Source organism: Mycteria americana, chromosome 4 (genome assembly GCF_035582795.1).
Source record: "Mycteria americana isolate JAX WOST 10 ecotype Jacksonville Zoo and Gardens chromosome 4, USCA_MyAme_1.0, whole genome shotgun sequence".
In the NCBI taxonomy this organism is placed as follows: domain Eukaryota; kingdom Metazoa; phylum Chordata; class Aves; order Ciconiiformes; family Ciconiidae; genus Mycteria; species Mycteria americana.
The window spans coordinates 86738533-86762647 of NC_134368.1; the positions used below are offsets into that span (position 1 = coordinate 86738533).

The window sequence follows — 24115 nt, forward strand, 5'->3', positions numbered from 1 at the left end:
AGGAGCTCATTGTCTAGGTTCTTCATGCAATTTCATAGTTGTTTCTGTCGTTCATCTCTTTTCAAATATAATCAATCTTGATCATTTTGATTTCTCTTCAAATTGGAGTCTTTCTCAGTCCTTCATAGTCCTCTTCAGTCAACTGCTTCCAGTTTGCACATAAGATTGAGTCTGCAGAGTGTTCTGGATGAACTTGTACCATGGATTTCCATAACTTCATTATACAACTCTCTGCATTATTTTCAACTCTATTCCTTCCACACTGTGTCAATGGCTTAAAGAATAAGGAACATGGATATACCTACATATTATCCCACTAATAAGAATGACAATGGGAAGGAAATGGGAAAAATCCCACTGAATTCGCTGTGCAAAATGTGCAGATCCACATGTTAAGATTATTGATTCGTGTACACTCTGCAGAATCCAAATATACAAACTCACAGATAGGAACCTTTCTTCTGTTACTGGAATATAACATGCTGTTCGCAATAATGCCTTTTTAAATTGGCTTAACTATAACCAGTTATTTCATAGAACAGTGAACTCATTTTCCTATTGTCTGTGTAGCACAGAGTAAGCTAACACACCATTTGCATCAGCTTAGGTTGCTGGCCATGCAGCCTCAAGGAGAACAAGAGCTGTTCAACATGTTTGCCTCTTACTCTGTAGCTTCCATCAGGCCGGTGGGACAGGTGAGTGAATTTCAAGTGTTCATCTGACAATAGCTGCTCTAATAGCTCATCTCTAATAGCTGCTCTCATGGGAGAACATGCACATCATTAGAGAAAATGCTGCAATACGCAGTGCTGTCCTTAGCAGAATCCTGTTCCAGTCACAATTTTTACTTTTCCTGGAAAGATGAAGGGTGTATAGCTTTTATGTTTATGTATTATCGTAACATGTATCGCTGTTCACCAAGACAGTCAGATTTGTATGTTCCTGTTAATGATTGAATGGTATTTGAACAGTACTGTTATATATCAAACAAATAAAACAAATAATTTTGCAATAGGTAGCCTTAGTTGCTCAGTTAATCAAGTTTTGGTACTTAAATCCATTGCAACACGTGTGCAAGCTAGAAGAAGCTCATTTGTAACTTAGGTCTCTGAAAACTTTATTGCATCAGTGCTTTTTGAACTGTTCTGGCCTCGGTTCTTCCTTAGCTTATGTTATTGTACATGTTCCTCATCAACTACCTACAGAAACAATGGCTATGGCACAGGCAGGTAACTGGTACAGACCTGTTCTCATAAAGAAGCAATATGTGTGTTCTTAGTTGCAGATGAGGAAAAATATACAGTGGCAGACAGAAAGAAATATTCAAATAGTTTTTATAAAGGCATGTTCAGTTCAGCTATGTTTAGTTTGGCTTGATTCTTAGGTCTAATTATTTTCAGAGCGGTTCAGAAGTAAAGTCTTGTCAGTATTGATAGAGATTTACTAGCAAACCTGAGAAGAAATGATACAGTTGATGGCAGCGGCTATACCTACCCTCATCATTATATACAGCTCCAAATCTAATTGCTCACTTCCTCCATCATTTACAAGACATATTCAGGAGACTGGTACAATTTCATCGTAAGAGACGTTTAACAGAAATTTGTTTTATTAATCCAAGAACTTCACTGAATATTGCAGACAGATAGATGAATCTGAAGTCACTGAAGATTCTAACAAGTTTATCAGGAAAAATACTTGCTAAAATGTTTTAAAGTCAGTACAGTGCTAGGGAAAACAGTAACAATGCAAAATAATGAAACAAAGACAGAGAGCTGTCTGACTGGATAATATATTCATCACTAAAGACTTCTACAATGCATGTTTTCCTTGTGGCTTTGCTACAGAATTCCCTGGCTAAATTAGTGCAAGTCACACAACCTCCCTCTAAGTCTTATTCAACCGATAACGTGGGGAAAATAATGCCAGTATACTAATAATACAGGGTTGCTCAAGGCTTCTCTTTTTTTTCCTTTTTCTTTCTTCTTTTTTTTCTGTAAAACATTTTGTGCAAGATTCTGATATGGTACGAACTTGCCTAAGGGCCACTGAAGTCAGCAAGATCTTTAACAGAAGACAGACACACAAAATATCATTGGAAAAGTAGATAGCGTGTTATATTACTACTTAGGCTCTTTTTCAGCTTGGTGGCACTTCAGCATTCTAGATGCCTTGTGAACACAATGGGCATAGCTGTCAAAATCACTTTACAGCCACCATCAGATCGCAATCGAACCAGCAGTGTGGGGATATAAATGCATACCACACAAATACAGCTTGCCAACCACAAGAGTAGCTACTCCAACAAACCAACTCTTAGCTCCCATATAAAATATAACTAGCAGAGATCATATGCAGAGCAGGATTTCCTGATGCTTTTCTTACCTGCAGGACTTCTGACTGTTCAATGCCCTGGGAACACGGCAATAGTGCTGGTTCTCATGTCAAAAGCTTACAGATGCACATATAGTCCTGTGGTTTTTTGTGGTTTATTCTGCAGATTGTGGTTGATATAGCATACTATAAGGAAGCAGAGTCTCTCTGGTGAATAGCTACCATTACACAGCCAAACCGCAAAGAAATTTTGGGTTTTATTCTTAGGGGCACTTATTTCAGCGTAGGGTACTCAGTTTCTAAAGCCTCAGCCTAATAACTTACACCTCAGAAACTATATTCACTTAAGATCAGTTATCCAAATTAAACAAAGGTCTTCATTACATTTCCTGGTTAAGATTTACATTCCATTTACACCTACATTTTCCATTTTTGGAAACTAAATATTTATGTACTCATTGTGGAGAATATTATTTAGCTTATACTGTAATGATTCCTAGGTAATGTTTCTTCTTCATAGTTTTACATCAGTGAAAAATAACGTTTAGAAAATGCCTCATAACAGAATTTTTGCATCCTCTGAAAAGCTGGATGTTTCACATTAAGAAATCCCAGCAATTTTAATGAAAACACAGGAAAGCTTATGAAATCCAAAGTACCACTTCATAATTAGACAAATTCCTAAAGCTACTTAGTTTTCATTTTAATGCCTAATCTTTGCCCAACTCTGACTTGCAAATTATGGTATAAATACATGTAATACTTAAAAAACGCAAAGATGCAAACCCTAGTCTTTAAATTGATTACATGCCAGGCTAATGCTTAGAACTTTAGAAACTGTTTATAAGCAGATATTTAAAACCAGACGCATCATCTTTTCAAAGGCACTCCTTAAAAGGATTGCAACAATTTGTCTTGGGCAAATTTTGGCCTAATATCCATTTACAGTTGTATTTAGGAAACCGTATTTAACTTCTATTCTTTTAGCCTGCACTGTATTGGGGCTATCCTATTTCTCAGAACTAGGTGATCATATAGACTACATTGCAATGCATAAATTGAAGATCTAATTGTATTATATAAAAAGACATTACTGTACTTACATTCAAGGATGTTAGGCAGGCATGATCAAACTTCTATGATTAATACCAATAATCATGATTGTTTCACTGCTTATCTTGTCTTCCCCTCCATTCTCTTCTTTTAATTTGAAAGGCTTATGCCTCAAGCAACCATATTAAATTTTGCTGTTCCCCTACTGTTGTAAGATGGTAAAATAGTTTTTGGCTAAGCTGTGGCTGTGTTTCAATATGGAATACAGTTTGTCCTGACTGAAAATGTTGTTACTATACATCTTCCTCTAAGTCTCATTTGTTAAGCTAGTAACTCTTAGTTAAAATATATTGCCAGAAGCATTGCTATGGTACCAATACCCTCCATCCAAGGAATTTTCCAGGTCTTACCTCTGTTAACATGCTGTGCCTGAAATGATATATATCAGTGAAGTTAGGACTGGGACTACTGCCGTCCTCTAGAAGGGAGACCACATGTGTACTGAGGAAGTGAAGTTTATATTTCCTAATTCTGCTATGTGAACATGAAAAAGGAGAACAAAACACAGTAACTGCTCTCAAAGAACTAAAGCTATAGCCTGAAAGAATTTGAGGCTTGAAAAATAGACCTGCATATAAATTGCTGAAGTAGCTGAAAGAAGCTTTTTTCCTTTGGACTTCCATTAAATTATGGAAGATTAAAAAAGGGCACAAAAATATTTAGGCTATTATTCCAAAGGATTTGAATGGAAATATGTTTTGTTCCCTTTGGTGTTCTGAAAAAATGAGTCCTAGTGATTAATTTGTATAAAACAGGTAAATTTTATTTATATGTTTCATTTGGACTTCAGATCAAAGACTCACCTAAAAGCTTGTCTAAAAGGTCAGTTTTGATGCAACTGACCTAATCCCATGCCATTTTGAAGTACTATACTGTTCTCTTCTGTCACTATTCTGTGGTTTCATAGCCTTGTTTATTGTTTATTCTTCCATTAAAGACAAATGAAAGGTTAAGCAGATGTATTACCTACGTGGTTCATTTACTTGGATCTTTTCTTTGAAGCTATTATGAATCAGCAACTGAAAATTCTCAAAACAGATTTAAGTGCAAGCACTTCTTGCTTGAAACTTTCTCAAACCAATGAGTGTTCCCAACATTTCTGATTATGAATTTGGCAGAGCAGGAAAATGGACTTCACCTGAGGTACTCGTCTCAGTAATACCAGTTCTTAACACTTGAATTCTTTTAAAAATTAAATCTCAGGGTTCTTGTTTCATGCAAAAGTAAAGATGAAGAAGAAAGGTTGCTACTACTGCATTACTAACAAAACAGTTGTCAAAAAAAGTAGAGATTACCTTTGTACAACTAACAGAACATACATAATATTAGATCTTAAATTAATTAACTGAAAAAGCAGAAGAGCTCACTGTGACTAATCACTACTGTTGGGGAGACCCAGCTGATTGGCCTTGAAGCATTCAGTAACCTCTCCTTTAACTATTTTTTTAAAAACATTTCAAAATTACACTGTACTTACTGGATTGAGAACCACTGTGAAGAACAACTCTCCTCCTTGAATACTTTTGTCTAGTTCCTTTGGGCCTCCAGGATACTCTTTATAGAAAATTGTGTGGGTGAATAAGCCACAAGTTTGCCTAGGAAGCACCTGAATTTATTTAGGAAAAGAAAAAAAAAAAGATTCAAGAGAAATTCACAAAACAAAAATGCTTATACTCTTAATGAGATAATAAATGCCAGATAAATAACACATAACTGATAATGTTCCTTTGTGATAACTGCTGGGTAGATTTGGCATCACAACTTTGCCAGAAGTCAATAATAATCTAGTTGAATTAATACACTGGCAGATCAATAAATAGCGCTTACTGACAGAAACAACATTTTTATTATCAGTGAAATCATAATGTCTAAAAATTCATCACATTTTGTTTGAAATTGAAGATTGATCTCAATCAATAACTTACAATTCAGCAACCTCCTCAAACTAATTTTGTCCGTAACACCTGATCCTAACACTAAGTATTTGAAGTCTGGTCATCAAAGATTTCTAAAATAATTTGAAACATAATCTAAAATATTATCAGTCTATATTGTATTAATCAGTTCCACTCTTTATTTGAAAGATGACTTTGTTGTAAATTTAAACTGGAATTTGAAAGTCAATTTTTTTGGGGGGGGCTTAGGCATCACCACCAATAATAATTCTACACTGACACATGGCGAATTTTGCCGATAACGCTCACATTATAAGAAAGATTTGCTTCTCATTCAACGGTGCTAGTTTTGTAAGACCAGTTGCAGTAAAAAGTAGCATAAGCAAAAGCATGTATTTTTAAAAACATGCAACGAACAAGTCTTTTGAATAGGAAGAACTAATAAATGCAGTTAGGTTTTTCCAGTAGAACTTCAAAGTATTTTCTATCAACTTCAGAAAATAATTTGCTGGAGAGTATTTCAATTATTTCTATTTTTTATGGCAAATCAACACCTGAGTATTTATGTTCACTTATAATTCTTAAACTGGGATTGTTCTCAAACATTTTAGTCCAATTTAGAACATTTATCGTGTGATACCTTAAACTTTTAAAGCATACAAATCCCTTACTTGACATAGACTGTGGTTTTGTAGATACTCTTTATTTGTTGTCGTTTCATTTCTCAACATCTTTGTTTGTAATGTACACGATACTGTGACCACAGATTGTAACTTCTGTGTTGTCAGAAAATGTATGGAACTTGTGTGTTTGCTATAAACTCACATATACTTTTTAAAAACCTTTGGATTCACTGATGAAATATGAGAACAATTCTTCACAGAGGCAGGGAATGAAGCTGTACTGGATGGGAAATGCTCTGGCAAATCTTACGTAGCAATTTCATTACTGAATGTATTCATCACTATAAGCCTGCAACTGTAAAATATTAATGCCTTTGCCCTGGAGGACTGAAAGCTTGAGGCTCCCAGAACAGGTGGTTTTATATGACTGTTCTTGGAAATAGATTTTTGGCCGCAGTGTCCTTGTGTTAAATCTCATTATGTGTCTTCAAATGGCATGTTTTTACAAAAATTTATGAAAGATCTTTGGAGATTCTGAGAGTCAATCAGTCTTCCTCAAATGCTTCATGTCCCCCTAGCATATCCACAAACCCATTATTTTACATGCAGCTATTGCTTTGAGGAGAACAAACTGTAGCTCAGATCTGTATGGTGTCAATTTTTTTCCTGGATGTCTGGAGATCATTTTAGTTTGCTTCATCCAAAAATAGATCAAAACTTTTAAATATTATTATTTTTCTTAGAAAAATTATCCATGGTAACTTCAGGACAATACCAAAATTCTGTTATAAGCTAAGCAGCGGTCTTGTGCTAAGGGACTTGACCCTCCAAAACTGCTTGTTGCAGCCAGAGGTATAGCACAGTACACACACTAGGATCTTGCCCATTCACCGCCCTCCTCCATGCTCCAAAAGACAGTTACTTCAGAACATAGCAGCAAGTATTTTGGAAAGTTGTTTTGAAACACTTCTCAGATAATAATGACAGTATGTGAATCAGAAATAGCCTATGCCCCAGTGACCAGATGGTAGTAGCGTGACGCCTTCTATGTCAGTTTTGTATAGCCCCTTTTAGCAAATACTGCTGTCAGTGAACAACACTGTGAATTATGTAATACAGAAAAACTGCGTGACTTGACTTGGGGCTGCCTCAACAGAGCAGTTTCATAGCCTGGAGCGAGGTGTGTGTGGGGGTGCGTGTGTCGTCTTTCCCTCCAACCTTCTGAGCATTTGCCCTGATCGCCTAGGCCCAAAGCCTAGCTGTGGGGTTAAGCCACAGTGCAAAGCACAGTTCACATTTCTGTATGGCAGGAAGCAAAACAAGGGCTACTGTGCACCGTTCAAACGGAAGAAAAAAATATTTATGCACCAAGATCCAGATTCTCAGATGGCATAAACTGGCAAAACTCTTTTGCAGTTAATGGCACTGTGCAAATTTAAAACCTGCTAAAAATCTAACCCATAATATTCTGTTAAAAGATACAAAGTTGACTTTTTCCTCGAGATGTCTGAACCAGTATTAGCAGTAGGACTAGAAGAGTTAACAGCCTGTTAACTGTTAACAGCAGGGTGCCTGGAGGCCACCTTCATCAGCAGTAACATCATCAGCAACAGACTGATTTTAATTAACAAGATACTGTCAAATATATCTTGGTACTTATGCACAGCAATATGTGCTTCTCACAATGTGAACTTTCAGGATACTGTGCTTTTCCACTTAAAAATAAATTGTTCATAAAATGGTAGAGTGGTTGTAATATGAACATCATAAATACAACTCACCATGATATTTTTGTGGATGAAGCCTCGTCTATACCTTGCAGGCTTCAGATGTGGGTATTCCTCTGTGCTGGTAACTCTGATATTCCAGACCTTTTTCCAGGCATCATAAAGTTGAACATGTACTGGATAGACTCCAGAATGGTGTGGAGCCACTGCATAGCCCAAATCAGTCGGAATACCATGTTCCTAAAACATAACAGAACAATGACTGTTTTCAAAAATTTAAGAAACTTGATGTTTTGGCATTTCTCAAATCCTTTGTTTGTGAGAGATCAAGAACAGGTCTGAAATGCAAATAATGGTGATATCAAAATACGCTGATATGTAAGGGAGATAGAAGGCAGCATGGTGAAGATGAAACACAGGATTTTAATACAAAAGCCTTTTTTAATGAATATTTTTATGAGTATGTAGGGAAGAGTGATATAGAAGTATTTTACGTTGACTTCTTCAATCTACATTAAACAGAAAGCTGCACTCTTTCAAGTTCTTCCAAGGAATTTGCTCACAAACTAAGAATTCAGAGAGAAAATTACTGGCACATATACAACACAACAGGTAGCAGTTGGCAGTTACAATAGCAAAAGTGTGATTCCCACTACATGTCCCTACACAATTACTTGGATTGTTAGCTGAATTTCAGAGTGTCGCTGCATTTCCCCTCCAGTCCACTCGAAACATAAAACCATATCCAAAACCAGCTTAACCATTTCAGTGTCATTTTAAAAAAGGAGAAAAGATAACCACTTGTAAAATTTTGAAGATAACAGGCAGATGTTGTAGACTAACCCTTTTTGTAGCACATCATCTATTTTTGCAGACTCCTGTCATTTATCTTGTTTACATACTGACCTTGCTGGTGTTACCTTCTCTTGACATTCCATATATTTTCTTTTCAGTTTCTGGTTTCCAACATACTCTAATGAATGTTGATACCTTTTCTCCTTTCTTTCAGGTTACTTTTCAAAGAAACAGTGCATAGCAGATATTTCTGTGATAGCCTCATTAGCAGAATACACTGTCCATAAGGTGTTGTTGTGTTGCGATGATTTAGGAAAACTGCCTTTGCACAACCTTTGAATTCTGTTTAAGAGTTTTTTATATTGTTTGTATTTGTATGGTCATCTTCACCATATTTTCTAATCATACTTTGTGTGTAAAGGTAAGAGTTGGTTGATACTTGGGTCTCTTCCTTTGAATAAACTAGTTACTAAGGAATATGAAAAACTCTGTAAGTCTTATCTCAAAGAAAAATGGGTGTGTGACCTTAGTAAAATCATCTTTCTTCATCTTTTCTGGAGGAGGACTGGCCTAATGCAGGAAAGCTAATGTGCTGAACTTAAAAATCTTAGATAGTCAGGATTCAATGAGACATATCTGTTATACTTTAAATACGACAACTTTACTAACAGCTCAAAACAAAGCAAACTCACGAAAAGCAGCATTTGCTTCTGCTCTGCAAGAACATGAGAAATAAGACTTTAAAGATGTGAAGCCTGCAAGGGAAGAAAGCTATTTTTTCCTCATTAAAGGGCTACTTTGAACCTAGTGTAATGGCGTGTGTAACAGACAGGTATGGTTTAATCACAGTTGAGAACCGTAATTCTATATTAAAAAAAATGGTGAAATTATTATTTCCCTTTAGCAATTTATGGCACACATAATGGGGCATAAGATTTTACCACCTTGAGGCTGGTGCAGCTTTTGGAATTCTTGTAAGGCTGTACCGCTCCTGGGTAAGATCCAAACACCCCATCAGCCACCCCGCTGCACCCAGGGTGTGCGTAATCTGCTGGTTTACAGCTGGGGTGCACTATGTGTAATCTGCCAAAGTAGGAATGAGTAAGATCTGGCCTATTGGTTTTACTGCATGAAGAGATAAAGAATGGATACACCATCAGTTACACAGCTTTACACTACTTAATTCTATCGCAGATATTTCAATTCCACTTCCTTTTATCTTTTCTACCTCCCTTAAGCATGTATAAACATCAGAAAGAAAAATCTTTACAGAACATGTAAGAAATTGCATCCTCTAATGCCCCATTTAATCTCCTTCATTCAGCTATAAACAAAAGTCTGATTTTTAAGGATTTTTCCCCTCAAGTTTTACAATATGCAGTAATAAATATGTAATTAAAATCTTTCATTCTAATTATGAGCCTATCATCTTCAATGTATCAGTGTCTCCATTATTTCTTAGTGACTGTAATTCCCAAGTTGAGCATTTCACACACAATGTACACATTCAGTTTGATACGGCATGAGGCATCAGCAATTTCAGCCTCTTTCAAAAAAGCACGATACTTATCTTTGTTATTAATTTAAATGCTTTAAGCAAATGAAACATAACAAGTAGCTTCATGTCTATACGTCTATACATAGCTTCAGACATGAAAAACATTTAATATAAGGTACCTGTAAGTATTAAGAGCATTGAAAGTAATGAAGAAAATAGAAACTGATGAAGTTACCTAAAACAGGGTTGAATATGAGTTATTGTAATAACACACTTTAATGGTTACATACTGTAGACTAATCTCAGAGGATGTTTTGGGTCACACCAGAGCTACAAGAACTAATTTAATTTCCAGTGGAGCTTGCAACAGTACACAGAATCATAGAAAAAAGGGAATTTTGGATAGAGGATTTAAACTTTCATGGTTCTAACTTCTACTGAAATGCTTTCTTTAAAGGAAACAGTAAAAGTGAGCTGGCCTGTACTCAGTACAACTACAGTTTACAGTAAACTTGGTAAAATATTTGGTCGAAAGAAAGCATACACCTTACTTAAAAGCAAAGTTTTCAAATACAAATTTTAATTGCTTGATATTCTAGGTCTATACTTTCCTCCTACACTCACTCCACAGGACCATAAGTGTACTCTTTTTTGTTCTGGTATTTCAAATCCTCCTGCTCTTTCAAGGAACAAAGTCATTACCTGCCAGCTAAAGAGCCACCAGCGTATTTTGAAACGGGAGAAGTAAAATTAGACTGTTGGAAGAGTAGATGTATTTCAGCAATTAAGTTATGTTTGCTGAGATATTCTGATATAACACTTCTTTATGTCTTTACATTGGACCATTTCTTCAGACAAATAATATGTACTTTGTACAGCAGTTTGGTTTGGGTTTATTGTATGAAATTAACTGTAGAGAAAAGGTAAGTCTGTTTCTCTAGTATCCTCAGACCTAAAGATCTGTTTTTATTTTTTCTTATATTCTCACTGAAACCTTTTTTTTCAGAACTTTGCTGTGAATAAATAATTAGTAAAAGCAACGCTTTTCAAAACAAGTTTTTATAAAGCTGATCCAAAGGGAATATGTAAGATGTTATTAGGTATCACTGCAGAAAAACATCTTTGAAAATGTGGTATACTTCATTAATCCTAACATGCAGTGTTTTCATAAAGTCATTTGACACGTTTTGATGGAGTATTTATTCTTTCAGAAAATTGGATTTTTTTCTAATCTAAACAATGGGTTATTTGGACAAAATTTTATATAGGAAAATATTGAAACAGAAGAATTTTTATCTATATTGACTTTCCAAGATAGGAACATATTCATTCTTCATTCTGAAAGAATTTTTCCATTCAAAGTTTTTCATAAAGTAATATCAAAAAATCAAACTTTAATTGAGAAGGAAATACAAACTGTAGAGAAACAGAATTTTCATAGCACAAAATAGAGTGATTGCAAAAAGCACTTTATCAAAGCTTTTGTTTTTTCCCCAATTTATTGAGATTAAAACAAATTCTACAGGGACTGATTTTCTGATGGTTTCTGGTTTATGAATACCTAAATTCAATATAAAATGCAAAAATATAACTCACTAAGGCAAATTTTTTATTGAGGATCATCTGCTCCACCAGTGACGACTCATTGTGGAAGAGATGAGGCTGCATGTGACTCCACATATGGGGAAACCACCAAAACTCATCCACAGACCTCAACAACAGGTCATCGCCTTCATCTTCCTCCTCAGTGCCTGCAAAAAAACCCAAAAAACAAAACACCAAACCACCTCTGAAGTAAAGTCTCTACTTTTATTATATTCTAACAAATATTTCGAAATGTAAGAAAGAAATTAGCATAATAAAATGTGACCATTTGAAGTACTGAGGATTTTAAATGTTTCCAAGTACATAGTCTTTTTCCTGAAGTAATTATAGCCAAGTAAAAGACTGAGAGCCCCATTTTCACGGCATCTCGAATGCATGGTACAACTCTGTCCTCACATGCATGTGCTATATCAGTAACATCAGTAGCTAAGGGACAGAATCGGAGAAATTGTATACAAGACAGTTTAATACAGAGTATAAATGAAAATGTTGACAACTCTTTTCTGGTATTCCTTATGCAAACTAAAGTCACTCCCCAATCAAACTTCCTTTCATTACCTATGATATGTGGAAGTATTTTTTCCAGCAGCCTTTTCAAAACATCATGCATAATCAATTATTTTCTCTTCCCCGCTAATTCTTACCTTTCTGATCGTGGCCTATTCAGGAGTCCCCAGAAATCTGCATCTCTGAAGAGACTTAACGGGTGGCTGGAGCTCACCAAGATATTTCTCAGGCCCCAGGCCTGTCTTTTCAGGTGCTCTCCTGCCTGTTCCTAAGGATGTGGGGTGGGGAACAGGCCCTGCGGCCATTTCTAATGAAGAGGAATCGCTCGGGCAGCAGCGTACGGCCCTGCTGTCCTCCCACACCTCTCATGCCACAGCTACAGCAGTAAATAAGCCAGTGGCAGGGCCTGTCCGCTCACCCTGAGCCAGCTGGCCGCTTTGACGCTCGTAAATCCTCTCAGCCTGCGAGAGAAGCATCCGCATTCCCATTACCCACTGGGTCGGGCCCCTGCCCCCCGGGGGCAGGCCCGGACCCCAAGCACTCCAGAGGCCATTCGTGTAATCCGAGGGCAATGACAACCCGCTCTCGGTGCTCGGGCCCGTGCCTCGGCTCTGTATAACCTACTCGCAGAGATTCCGCCTGGGTATCTGACAGCACCTTGGGGATGGGAAGTGTCAGGGTCTAATTAGCTGGCAGATGAGGACACTCCTTCCACTCCCAAGGCCCGATATTTATCCTAGTCCCAGTGCGCTTTTAATGACAAAGTCCCATCAAAGGCAGCCAAATTTAAATAACCCCTTAATGGGCTGCCGTATAAAGATTGTATGAGTCAAACTTTGACAACCTATAACTTAACACATCTTCACAGTGTGCCTGCATCCTGCTTGTCTGATTATTCCTACTCCCGCCAACAATCAACACAACTTGACAAATCTTTTCTCTCTCTCAGCATTTTGCAACATCTATTCTCCTTTTTCAGTCTTTTAGCCGAACGTTCAGCTTTCTGCCGATGCTTTCTGCATCCGTACGGCCACACTCTCACTAACCCTATATGCCTTTTGCTTTTTCCTCTTTCCTTCAACAAACCTTGTCTGACATACCTTCACTGTTGTGATTTTATTCCTCATTACCTCTGAGGGAACTACAGCAGTGAATGAAAAATGTGGGCAGACATATGTAAACATGTATCAATATTTGTAGGATCATTAGATTTTAGGACTCCATGGGAGTCCCCGGGGCCCTGTGTGATGTTCACACGCTATCAAAGTGACAGGAGTGTCTAAAGGTCATACGATAGCCAGGTACGGGAGAAGAAAACGTATCAAGAAAGGAAGAAATTATAAAGTAACGGAGACAGGCTCAACTCATTCAGTTTACAGCCAGTAACTGGGTCAGTTTGTACTACAAACATGCAATACCTTTGCCAAATCCTACTCGGCCAAAACCAGGAAACCCATGCGTTCCCTCCAAAGCATCTGAACTGTCAACAGAGGCAAAAGAAATGGCCTGGAAAGTACCTCTGCCTGCTGAGACACTGGCAGGTGACAAACTTGGCAGTCAGGACTGTTTTGCTGGGCCATTCTAGGCAAAAGAAAGGGAGGAAGGGATAGGAATGGATGGAGCGAGTGACGTCCTGAATGTGAAAAAGTGAAGGCATCTCTAGGCTCTCTGAACTGTGCAGGCGACACCTGGATTGCAGGGGTGAAACCTGGACATTTACCAAGTCTAGCTGAAGTCTGCTGAGCCCAAGAGAGACGTGTGGAGGGACTGTGCAGCCCCAGCTGCTTTCCTCTCCAGCTGTTCGGTTCTAAATAGCAGACTTCTTTCCCTGCCTCTTCTCTTCTTAATATGACAAGCAATACTGACCAAGGTGAGCTGAGCACAAGAAGAGTTATGCTCATCCCTCTGCTATGTAACATGCACAGCAGTCGAGCATATTCAAGCTCTGTATATCTTTTTAAATAAATCCGGTTTTGGTTCCTAGTATCAGCTAACATGTCACTTCACTTCCTTCTTTTCATATTAACATCCTTCAACTATGACATTATCTTGTGCTGTCTTTTGTCTCTCTCTTCCAGGCTCTGATGTTGTCCTATTTTGCATGCATGTCTTTTTCTTTCTGTTTGATGGTAGAAAGCACCTTCTTTCTTCTTTATCACATCCTATTTAATACCTTAGATTTTATTTCTCCCTATTTCTACAATGGTTTAAGTATAAAATTATTTTAATGGGTAATATATATTGCTGTATCTCTACAGTAGAGATTAAACTAGCCAAAAGGATAAACTGTGGTAGCTCAACAGATCTCTCAGTGAAGTCAACAGAAAATTGTATTTGATCGGTGGAATTTACCACTCAACAACAGGTTGAAAGGAACTGAATTTTAATAAAAGAGGAGGAGGAATTCGATCTGTTCTACACCGGCACCTAATGCAGGCATCACAGCTTACTAGAATTACAGGTGCCTCATCCCGAGATGTTCCAGCCCACCTAAAATTACCACCTAAATTCTCTGTGTGCTCAGGAAAGGGCTGCAGAGAAAAATCCAGTCCACCTATTGCACGTGCCTCCCTCTCCCCATTTCCTGGGAGAGGTTCGTAGCGAGTGTCTGAGCTAGCACAAATTGGATGAAATTATAAAGCAACAGTAGTAAGAGATGTGTTTATTCCACCCTCAGGATTGATTTTACTGTTATCCAATGACACATATGTAACATGTATAACCCCTACAGAAAGCTGTCATCCCAAGCTTGGACTGCTTCTTGCAAGGTCTCCTCCTGGCCCTGTGACTGCCATTTCTGTATGTCCCAGCTTGGAGGAGGAGAAGCAACATTCCTCTTATTCAGGAAACTTAACAGTCTGACAGGACACTTTCCTGAAGGGTTTAGTCTTTCTCTTAGAAACTACAGCCTGGCTCTCCTACTTCCACATAATTGCTCTACTTATTGGACTATTATGCAAAGAATGAGCACCTTTTTTTTTTTTTTCTTTTTAAAAAGAGAAATGTTGCTGCAAAGAGGTGTTTACAGACTCTACCTACAGGATTATTTCCAGACAGACTACAGCTCAAAAAAAAGGTTAATCTGGTATAATAACTTTAGGAGAAAAATTTGATTCGGTAACTCACACAAATGTATGTCCCAAAGCAACCTGGAAGAAAGAAAAATTTGATTCTTTAGTTATCCTATTATGAAGGAAACTATTCTCTCTACTCAGACCCTTAGTCTCTATCATTCCCACTTTCCTCATACTATAAAGAACGCCATCAAAATGAAAGTGATTTTAGTATTTCATTCTTACCTGTGTGATAAAATTTCCCTGAAAATCCCAGGTTGAAAGTAAAATTTGTAATCTGAGCTCTCAAAAGATTCTGAGTGTCAAGCAGGGCCTGAAAAAAAACAACCCATCATATAAACATATCTGTAGAAAACAACACCTGGCACAGAAATTTAATATAACAATATAAATATTTTTACAGCTATATGTCTTTTCAATTGGTTTTGCTATTTACAAACAGCTTTTTATATATGACAAAGAAGTAACAGATATTTTCATTATCATTTAAAGATTAAAGACAGCATGCAAACTCCATTGTTTTCCTCATAAAGATGACCAGCTATTAAATACTGGTTTACTCCCTGAATCATAAGACAGGTAAGCAAAGGCACAAGCCAGAGAAAAGATCTTCCACTGATTACTCAGTAAACCTGGGACACAGCCAGGAATGAAATTCAGATCTTTTGTGCCCCCCACCACTGCTGCATTCACTGGGGTGAACAGTGTCTACTAGAATTATGTTTCTCTAGATCAGGTCAAGTACATACACAGCATTTTAGTCATGTTTCAAAATTACTGGCAATGAAAAAAAAAATCCAGAAAGACAGAAAGAAACTAGATGAAGCCTAGTCCACAACAAAGAACTTAATCCTAAATTCCCCCAAATTCTGACTCATTTCTCAGACAGTTAGCATACTGGCTGTCAGCATATGTGTACTTGCACTAAATTAGTACCAACAAAAAAACAGCATGCAAGAAGACAGGGGAAAGCTATTCTTCATCAGATATAGCTTCACTCTTTGATTTCAATGTGCTCTTCTTGATTTGTTACTCCCAAGATTTACATATTACTTTCAGGAGTTATCTCCCAAACTCTTACACTCTGATGTTGTTCGCTCTCTCAGTTTTCCAGGTGTAACAAAGAAACCTAGCTTTCCAATGCAAAACAAAACTTTGCAAAGCAAGAACAAAACAGAAGAGCAAAAAGCCTCCTCTCAAACGAGACTTGGAGTGCACGTTCCTCCAAATAGCCTGCCTTCAACTGAGCACTTGATAGTTGGTAACTCATGAACACACTGGACTCTTTGGAGATTTGTGACACTGTACACAGCACATCAGAAGTGTACGGCCAGCTACAGCACACACACTCGGAGACAGGCACTCATGTAGTACCTTTGAAAGAAAGAAAAATATTTATACATCAAATGTCAAGGAGTTTTCAAAGTAAATACACATTATAGCACAATGATTTAAATAAAGTGATTAAAAGCAATACAGAAATGAGTAACTCTAAGCATGTTATGAAAGGGGAATGTATTTAAAAGCACAAAAAGATTAAAATCACTGGAGATTGCCAAAGGTTTAAAGGTCTAGTAGGCTCCCCACTCTTGAAATTCAATGACAATTTAGTGCCCTGAAAAATATGAGCCAGTAATTTTAATTACAGTTTCTTTGGACATTTTCATTATATGAATGATTTGTCTACAATTATTTTTTTAACCGGAATGCCAATGACAACGAAATGTTAGCATGGAAATCAAGTCCAGCTTTAGATATAGGCATAGCATAGTCAAGTTACAGTTCCTTAAAATACGACCCATTTTACAGATGGAGGCGATATCCACCTTATCGGAGAAACGTTTGGGCATACGAGCTCTTCTTCAGGTCTTTTCCAGGGCTCATCTGTATTGGTTCTAATAAAAGTACGATCTCCATCTGCAAACTCTGTCAAGCCTGTTTCCTTACACTATCATACCCACAACATTACAGTGACAAAATCAGGCAAAGGGTGACACTAGCAGGGGCTCCGCTGTGCACCAGCCTCAAGAGAGGCCCAAGGCAGCAGGCCCAGCAGAGCCCCCATTCCCAGCAAGAGGTGGCCGCACACCACAGCTGGTGCGTCCAGCCCTGCTCTGCGCTCCCTTTCCTAACACTCCTTTTCCAGAGCTCAGCATTTTCACCTGCCCCCACTGAGACTGCAGCACTGCCCGAAGCAGGAACACAGCCGCTCTCCAGTCCTCTCCTACCCTGCATCTGAGGCCTCGGAGAGCTCACGAAGCTCGTAGCTCTGGCTGGCTCAGGGAAGCTGGTGCTCGAGGGAGCTGATCTGCAGCAATAGAAGAGACAGTCATTTGTCCCTGTCCTGGGGGGCTGCAAAATTGAATTTTGCTGACATGGCTGATGAAACATGAGTGGTTTCGATTCTGAGTCATCAGTAGCACTTGCCTTGTTCACCATTTCAGCGGACCAGAACATTATGCCTAAGCATATTCATTAAATACGTATTAATCACAAAACTAAATCTGTGAAAGAACCATCACTTTTCTGCCCCCTATTTCTTAAGGTCCTCTCAGATCTGGAAGTAACTTGCCTCTCCCACTGTCATCTTCAGCAGTGTAGCCCCAGCAACAACAGTATAGGCGGTTTCAAAGAACAGTACTAGTAAGGTAAAGATCATCTTCTTTCACTGGAAAGCCTGAAAAAAGTCCTGCGAACAAGGGACTTTCTAAAGGAATGAGTAGAAAGAAGCACAGAATGAAGATAATTGAAAACAAGCTTGAGACTTCTGAAGTGGAATAGTAAGAGAAAAATCTTGCAACACTGTAACAAGGGCTTTTGCACAGGCTGAGTGCAAAGATCACCAAGGAGACTTCTTATTCTAATGAAAGGCAGCAAATCTGCAGAGGATTTATTATGAAAACCATCCTTGAGCTGCTGGGAACCTATTTAATGAAATAATTTTATCTTTGCACAGTTAAAAAGGTAGGAGGCAAATGATATGGCTATACACTTCTTACGTTAACAGTACATATTGTCGAATGAAAGAGATCCTGAGTGCCGCTTGACAGCAAGGTGGCATGAATGGGCTGCACAGTTCTTTCCCTCCAAATTAACTTAAGAACTGTGAGCATTTTTTGAGCTGAAGGTCTTATCCTGTACCTTTCTAAAACCTTGTCAGCTCCAGTCTAGTCTCAGCATGATGGAAAAATAGAATGGGAAAAAACGAAGAGCAGCTGGAAACGCCAGAGGAACGTGACCTGGAAGGAGTTCTTTGGTGTACCTCCCTGGCACACTGCAGCTGCAGGGCTGACAGGAGAGTTGCAAAGCCAGGCTTTCAACAGGGAGGAGGGAGAAGGGTAGCAAAAACCCCAGGACGTTTCTATGATAATGCAACATAAGAGTTTACTTCTTCACTGGGAATTAATTTTGCTAGTGTAGTTACCACCTTATCACCTCAATGACTGCCTGGTGGCTGCATTTTATTTAGGCCAGCAGTCACGATAAGACACTCCAAATAACACAAAACTCTAAAGGAAATCTGAAGTTCGCCTTCTACAGAAGAAACTTTGAAAGCGATGCCATTGGTTTTTTGGCCATATTACTCTCATTAAAATCAACAGGAGATCTTCTGCTTTAGCAGAAGATGTGGTGGTGTTCGAAGATGTATCAGCTAATACCAACAGCGTACCTGCTCGCCTGCTCTATCCACAAAGAGGGAGGGCACAGACCTGCTGTGAACCACTTTTTGTACAGACAAGCTGAGATAACATTTGAGTTGTCATGCCTATGGTTATTTTCTGGGTGACTTGACATTTTACTCGTCTTTCAGGTTCTAAAAACAAAACGTTAAAACTCATGAAAAATATATAGTAGCAGATGGCAGGGCCTATGACTGTGAGTTTCTATCAGAAAGACAGAGAAGAGAACAGGGGGACGAAAAGCCTGAAATTTCATTTCTAAATGCTGTTCTATGTGCTGAAGGTAAGCTGGTGATATTTTCTGTGTATTTTATGATTGGTTTATGAACAGCCCCTCTGGGTATCTGTAGGAGATGTTATATAAATACACTACTACTGAAGATTATATTTTAAAAACTGTTTAGTAAAGCCTTCATACGTTTATAAATAATTATTTAGTACATGTTATACTTCCACTGGTACTATAGGGAAAATAAATTGCTGGCTGCATAATCACTTTCATGTACATAGCTACAATGGAGTACTTTCTTTTCAACTTTTCCTAAGCTCACATACTAGGTTTAGGAAATTCCCTGTGCCAGAAATCAAATGTGAGAATTCAATGTATGATGAAAGACCCCCTTCTTCACCAACAGTCCAAAATAATCTCAGAAAAAGGCCCTGTTACAATCCAAGGAATAGACAAAAGTTATCCCGACAGCAAAACAACAGAGTTCTTTCAATCCTTGCATCTGACAAGTTTATAGTATAATGAAAGGAATGTAAGAAATCATGTATGTTGTAAATAAAGCCAGATTCTCAGATGATTAATCAGCATCCTCCCATCTAAGTTGTTTCTATTTCATTTCTGATGAAACACCTCAGCAAATGTAAGCTGCTGTAATTGCCAATGGGATCTCAACTGTGAGAACTTAGGATAAAATGGACTCTAAGATAACAAATGGAACAGAAGGAACCACGAGAATTATCCTTTAATTGAAATATTCACACAAGGGAAATGTATGAAAATTCCTGCCTTTGTATAGATGCCTTCTATCTTTCTTGACAACCATAATGTTTAGCTCGTTTTATCACTTTTCATTCAGAAATATCAACTTTGTTTACAAAGGAAACAGTTTTGTTTGATTTTTCTCATCTTACAGCCAAGACAAACAGAGGCACAGAGAGATGACATGGGCTGTCAAAAGCTCTTGCTCAAGTAAACCAGCAGTAAAACCAAGGAAAAAATTCATATCGCCAAACTTGCCTCCCATTTCCATAGTCAGGAAACCAGCCTGCCTCCTGTCCTCAAATACCTCTTTACAGGATTTCACTTTATAGTCTGTCACAGGGAAGTCACAAGTGTCAACTTGTCTTTGGTAAACAGACAGTAGTAATTTCTTCAGCATCAACAAAAATATTCAGACCCAAACATCTTGGCTGATCAAACAAATAAATCAAGGACACTTTGTTGAACTCTGCTTCACCAAAAAGGAACTATAACTTGTTTCTGTAGTCATACCAACATATTTACAACTATTTTCCTACTCAAAAGCTGCTGAAGAACTTAGCCACTTGAAAAGCGTAGTTCAAAACGCTGTTAGCTTTACTTGTAGTTACATGGATTTTAACTAAATTGTCAAGCAGATAGACATAGCCTCACAATGCTGCAGCATTAATATCTTAAACTTCAAATCAGTACATGCTTTCATGTCAGTAACAAAAGCAAGAAAGGTCGGCTTCCTAATTTTCCAAAAAGCCTATCTGCTCCCCCTTTTTTCGGGAAGCAGATCTCATCTCTCAGTGCTTGCTTTACTATTTCATGTCTAACAATACTATCAAAGGAGCCATTAAATTAGGAATTGCTTTTGAGGAAAACTTCTAATGCCATATTGGCTCTTTACTAAAGGCAAGGACCTTCTGAAAAGGTAAAACAAATTAATAGAAAGTGTAGTGTGAAAGCACATGAGTTAGGCACACGAAGCCACTTTATGGGAGCTCTTATGCAGAAGCAGCCTTAAATTTCTGTATCGTATTTCCTCTTTAGTTTAATCCCTACAAGAGAGGGAAGAAACAGAACTAAAGCCATTTTAACTCATTTTAACTTCTGAGTGGGGTTCTTAATATAGGGGTTTAATGAGCTGTAACTGATGTGATGTCCTTTTACTTTGCACTTTTTGTGACATCGTTTTGCCTTTCCTGAGCACATCCATGCTCTGAGAAAAGAGTCCTGCAACTGAAGCTGCCTGCGCAGGTATACGCACACCACCTGCCTCCCTTGAACTCTCCCTTCTGCAGAACCTGACCTTTTCTAAAGTTTCTATCCACATTGCAAATTCACTTGCTTACAAGTAAAATTAAAAAAAAAGAAGAAAAATTTTAAAAAAGAGGGCTGGGGAGGAAATGGGAAAGACAATTGAGGAACGTAACATATACGTGACTGAAGTTTGCATTTATGATGCATACAAAAATTATGATTTTTAGAGCACTGTGCTTCTCTTCAGAGTTCAACAATCAGTATTTGAAATTTCCCAGATATATTCTGAGATTTGCTTTATCATGTTTTATATACCAGTCCCTAAGCTTAGAAGCACTAGCAAAGGGTCCAACCTTAGAGGCAATAACGTGGCACGGTGTGGCACAGACCAGAGGCCAGGCTAACAAGCTCTGCCTGATCGTCAGTCCCGGGTTTGTCCTGGCACTGCTGAGGCTGATGGCAGAAAAGGGAGGACGGGGAACATGCTGCCTAGGGATGGGAGAGGTGAGGGGAGGGAGCAGTGGGGATCCACAAGAAGTCTTGCAGCAGCGCTGTGGTAGAGGCCTGAAAGTCAGAAGCACCAAGATCGTGATGGCAGGCGTTCAAGAAGCTGCGGCAGCAATCGAGGATGGGAAGGCAGTGGGCAAGAATTTGGGGTGTTTGGAGGCAGCATGGCAAGAAGAAACAGAAGACAGCCTCAATGAAGGTCCGTCCCAAATGGCTGGGAATCATTATTTTATTAGACAGACTATTTTGCTTCTGAGGAAAAATGTTTCCCTCGTGATAAATTATGTATTTTGGAACATCATTAAAATTCAATGTCAATTCTTTCTGGATTTCCAAGATTAGCATTTTGACACCCATTACCATAAACATTTAATCTATGCAGGAGAAAGAATAATTGCTTTGGGTATACTGGGTGTATCTGAAAAAGTATTTTGAATATCCTTCAGACATAAGGAGAAAACTGCTTAAATTTTCTTTAACTGTGCACGCTCTTAACAAAGCTGACACGACAGAGAGGGCAAGAGAAGAAAACAAAGAAAATCTTCAGCTTTTTCTGCAAAGTGTTTAGCTAGCAAAGACCATAAATTATAAACAGACCCTAAACTGTGTAAGTAGGGAAAGGACACTGCTCTACAGTTTGGTGGAAGCAAGGTGTCCAAGAGGGCACAATTGGGCAAAAATAGAAAGACTGATGAACCAGGGATGGAAAAGCTAAACTGTTGACAATACATATGTTCAAATGTATAAAATATCAGATTCCATGTGAGCTGAAGACAAGTATTGCTGTTACTTTGTACAACAAAATTAAAATGGGGGGGGGAGAGAACCTGTTTATGAAGGTGCAGCAGCTTCAAGAAACAAATTATTCTTTCAATTAAAAACATGGATTTTGATAAGTCTACCAACTCCTTCAAAAGATGTAACAGTTCAAAAGTACCACATGCCAGTGGGATGCCTATTTACAAAAGGGTAACACGGTAGAATTTAAAAAAGAAAATGTGTGCAAAAATTCCTTGCAGAGGAAACAAAGTACCTGGTTTCAGTTACTTAAAAATTGTTGTAGTTTACTGACAGCTAGATTCTACCTGCAGCAATTGTGTTTTTAAATTATCAAACAGGGATGCCTTGGAGCCTGACTTCAATGTGCAGGACAGGCAAAGCTCCCATTGATTGCTTGGGTTAATTTGGACTGTTTGCCAGATGCATTCGCCTGAGTATCTTACCTGACCTGCTATAATATTAAGGCCCATACTCACCAGTTGAAGAATTCAGTGTAAGTCTTTTCAATAAATTCAGTAAGTACCATAAACTGGGTAACCCAGCTTCTCTTCAAAGTGTCAGTAAGATAAGATATCAGGCTGAAGCTCAAGTACATGCATCGTGGTTTTTCAGTATCCGATATAAGACTCACTGGACTGATTTTAAAAAAATTCAGGAGCCACAACTTTATTTTATGGGCACAAATGCTCTAACTAGGTATCTGATTTTGAGGTCCACTAAAGCATACTAAAAATGTAAGTAGCCACTTTGAAAAACATTGTCTCAAATGATTTTGAGCAGAAGTTTTTTCATCAGAACACACTGTTTTAATGTTACTGAGTCTTCCTTTAGAGGTTTTTTTATATCACATAAAATAATGATCTTGATGATGGTCCAATTATACATTTTCAAGTAATTAGGCTCTTTCATCTACGTAAATCATTTGTACAACCAAGAGATTTAAGAAATATTTCTAACTTCTTTCACCAGCTTCTCGCTTCTTGGAGGTTAAGATAGCAGCTAATGAGAATAAGCTAATTATGGCAAGGCAAGTTGAAGGTTTTAAATACTTGGTGCCAATACTATTTAATAAAGTAAAGTAATTAGCATGTTGTTTTCAGGATTCTATATTAAATTCTGCATTATTAGCTCTTAATTAAACTGTACTTTGATGAAAGAGGTTACTATTACTAAACAGCTAAATGATCTCATTATTCTGCAGTTAACAGAAATAAAATCCTGCATTTCTTTTAATTAAAGGTCAAAAAACCCCCAGGCCAATTGAAATAGAACTAATAAACACCCTACTGCTGCATATGATATTTTTCCCTGGATTTTGGTCAGAGAGGATTCAATAGAAAACTTGTTGGTTCTTGCATTTTTGCCTAACACTTTACCTGCTTATGAAACACCAAGTATGAAGAGGTAAGTTCTCAGAGTATTACAGAACTCAAAGGAAAGACAAAGTGACTCTAAAACGCATTTAAAATCTCCTCATATCTATCCAGTTAAGTTCTTGCGATCTGGCGATTGTTGATGAGCCAGTACAGCAGGAAACAGGTTTGTTAGCCACAGCACGAGCATTCGGGTAGCTGCACTGCAAAGTCACCCCTTGGCCCGCCCCAGCTGCCTCAGCACCGAGCACGACAGGCCATCTCTCAGCGTGACAGAGTAGTTCAGATCCTGCTCCAGTTCACTTCTGGGCCACTTTGCTGTGCCTGCTTAGTCTGGCTTGTCTCCACTGCATCCTGTCAGCAGTAGA

The 24115-nt window shown here is 38.1% G+C and overlaps 1 protein-coding gene across 2 annotated transcripts in view; it reads right to left on the reverse strand.

Annotated features, from left to right (window-relative positions):
• LOC142408757 (bifunctional heparan sulfate N-deacetylase/N-sulfotransferase 3) overlaps positions 1 to 24115 on the reverse strand; it is a 74147-nt gene that overhangs the window by 26850 nt on the left and 23182 nt on the right. The window contains exons 3-6 of one of the 2 annotated variants that reach the window (XM_075499315.1): positions 15397 to 15484; positions 11582 to 11736; positions 7747 to 7932; positions 4925 to 5053 (exon numbers count right to left, since the gene is read on the reverse strand). In XM_075499315.1, the coding sequence (XP_075355430.1) occupies positions 4925 to 5053; positions 7747 to 7932; positions 11582 to 11736; positions 15397 to 15484 (558 nt within the window). The remainder of the gene's footprint in view (positions 1 to 4924; positions 5054 to 7746; positions 7933 to 11581; positions 11737 to 15396; positions 15485 to 24115) is intronic. The other variant, XM_075499316.1, reaches the window with a different exon arrangement.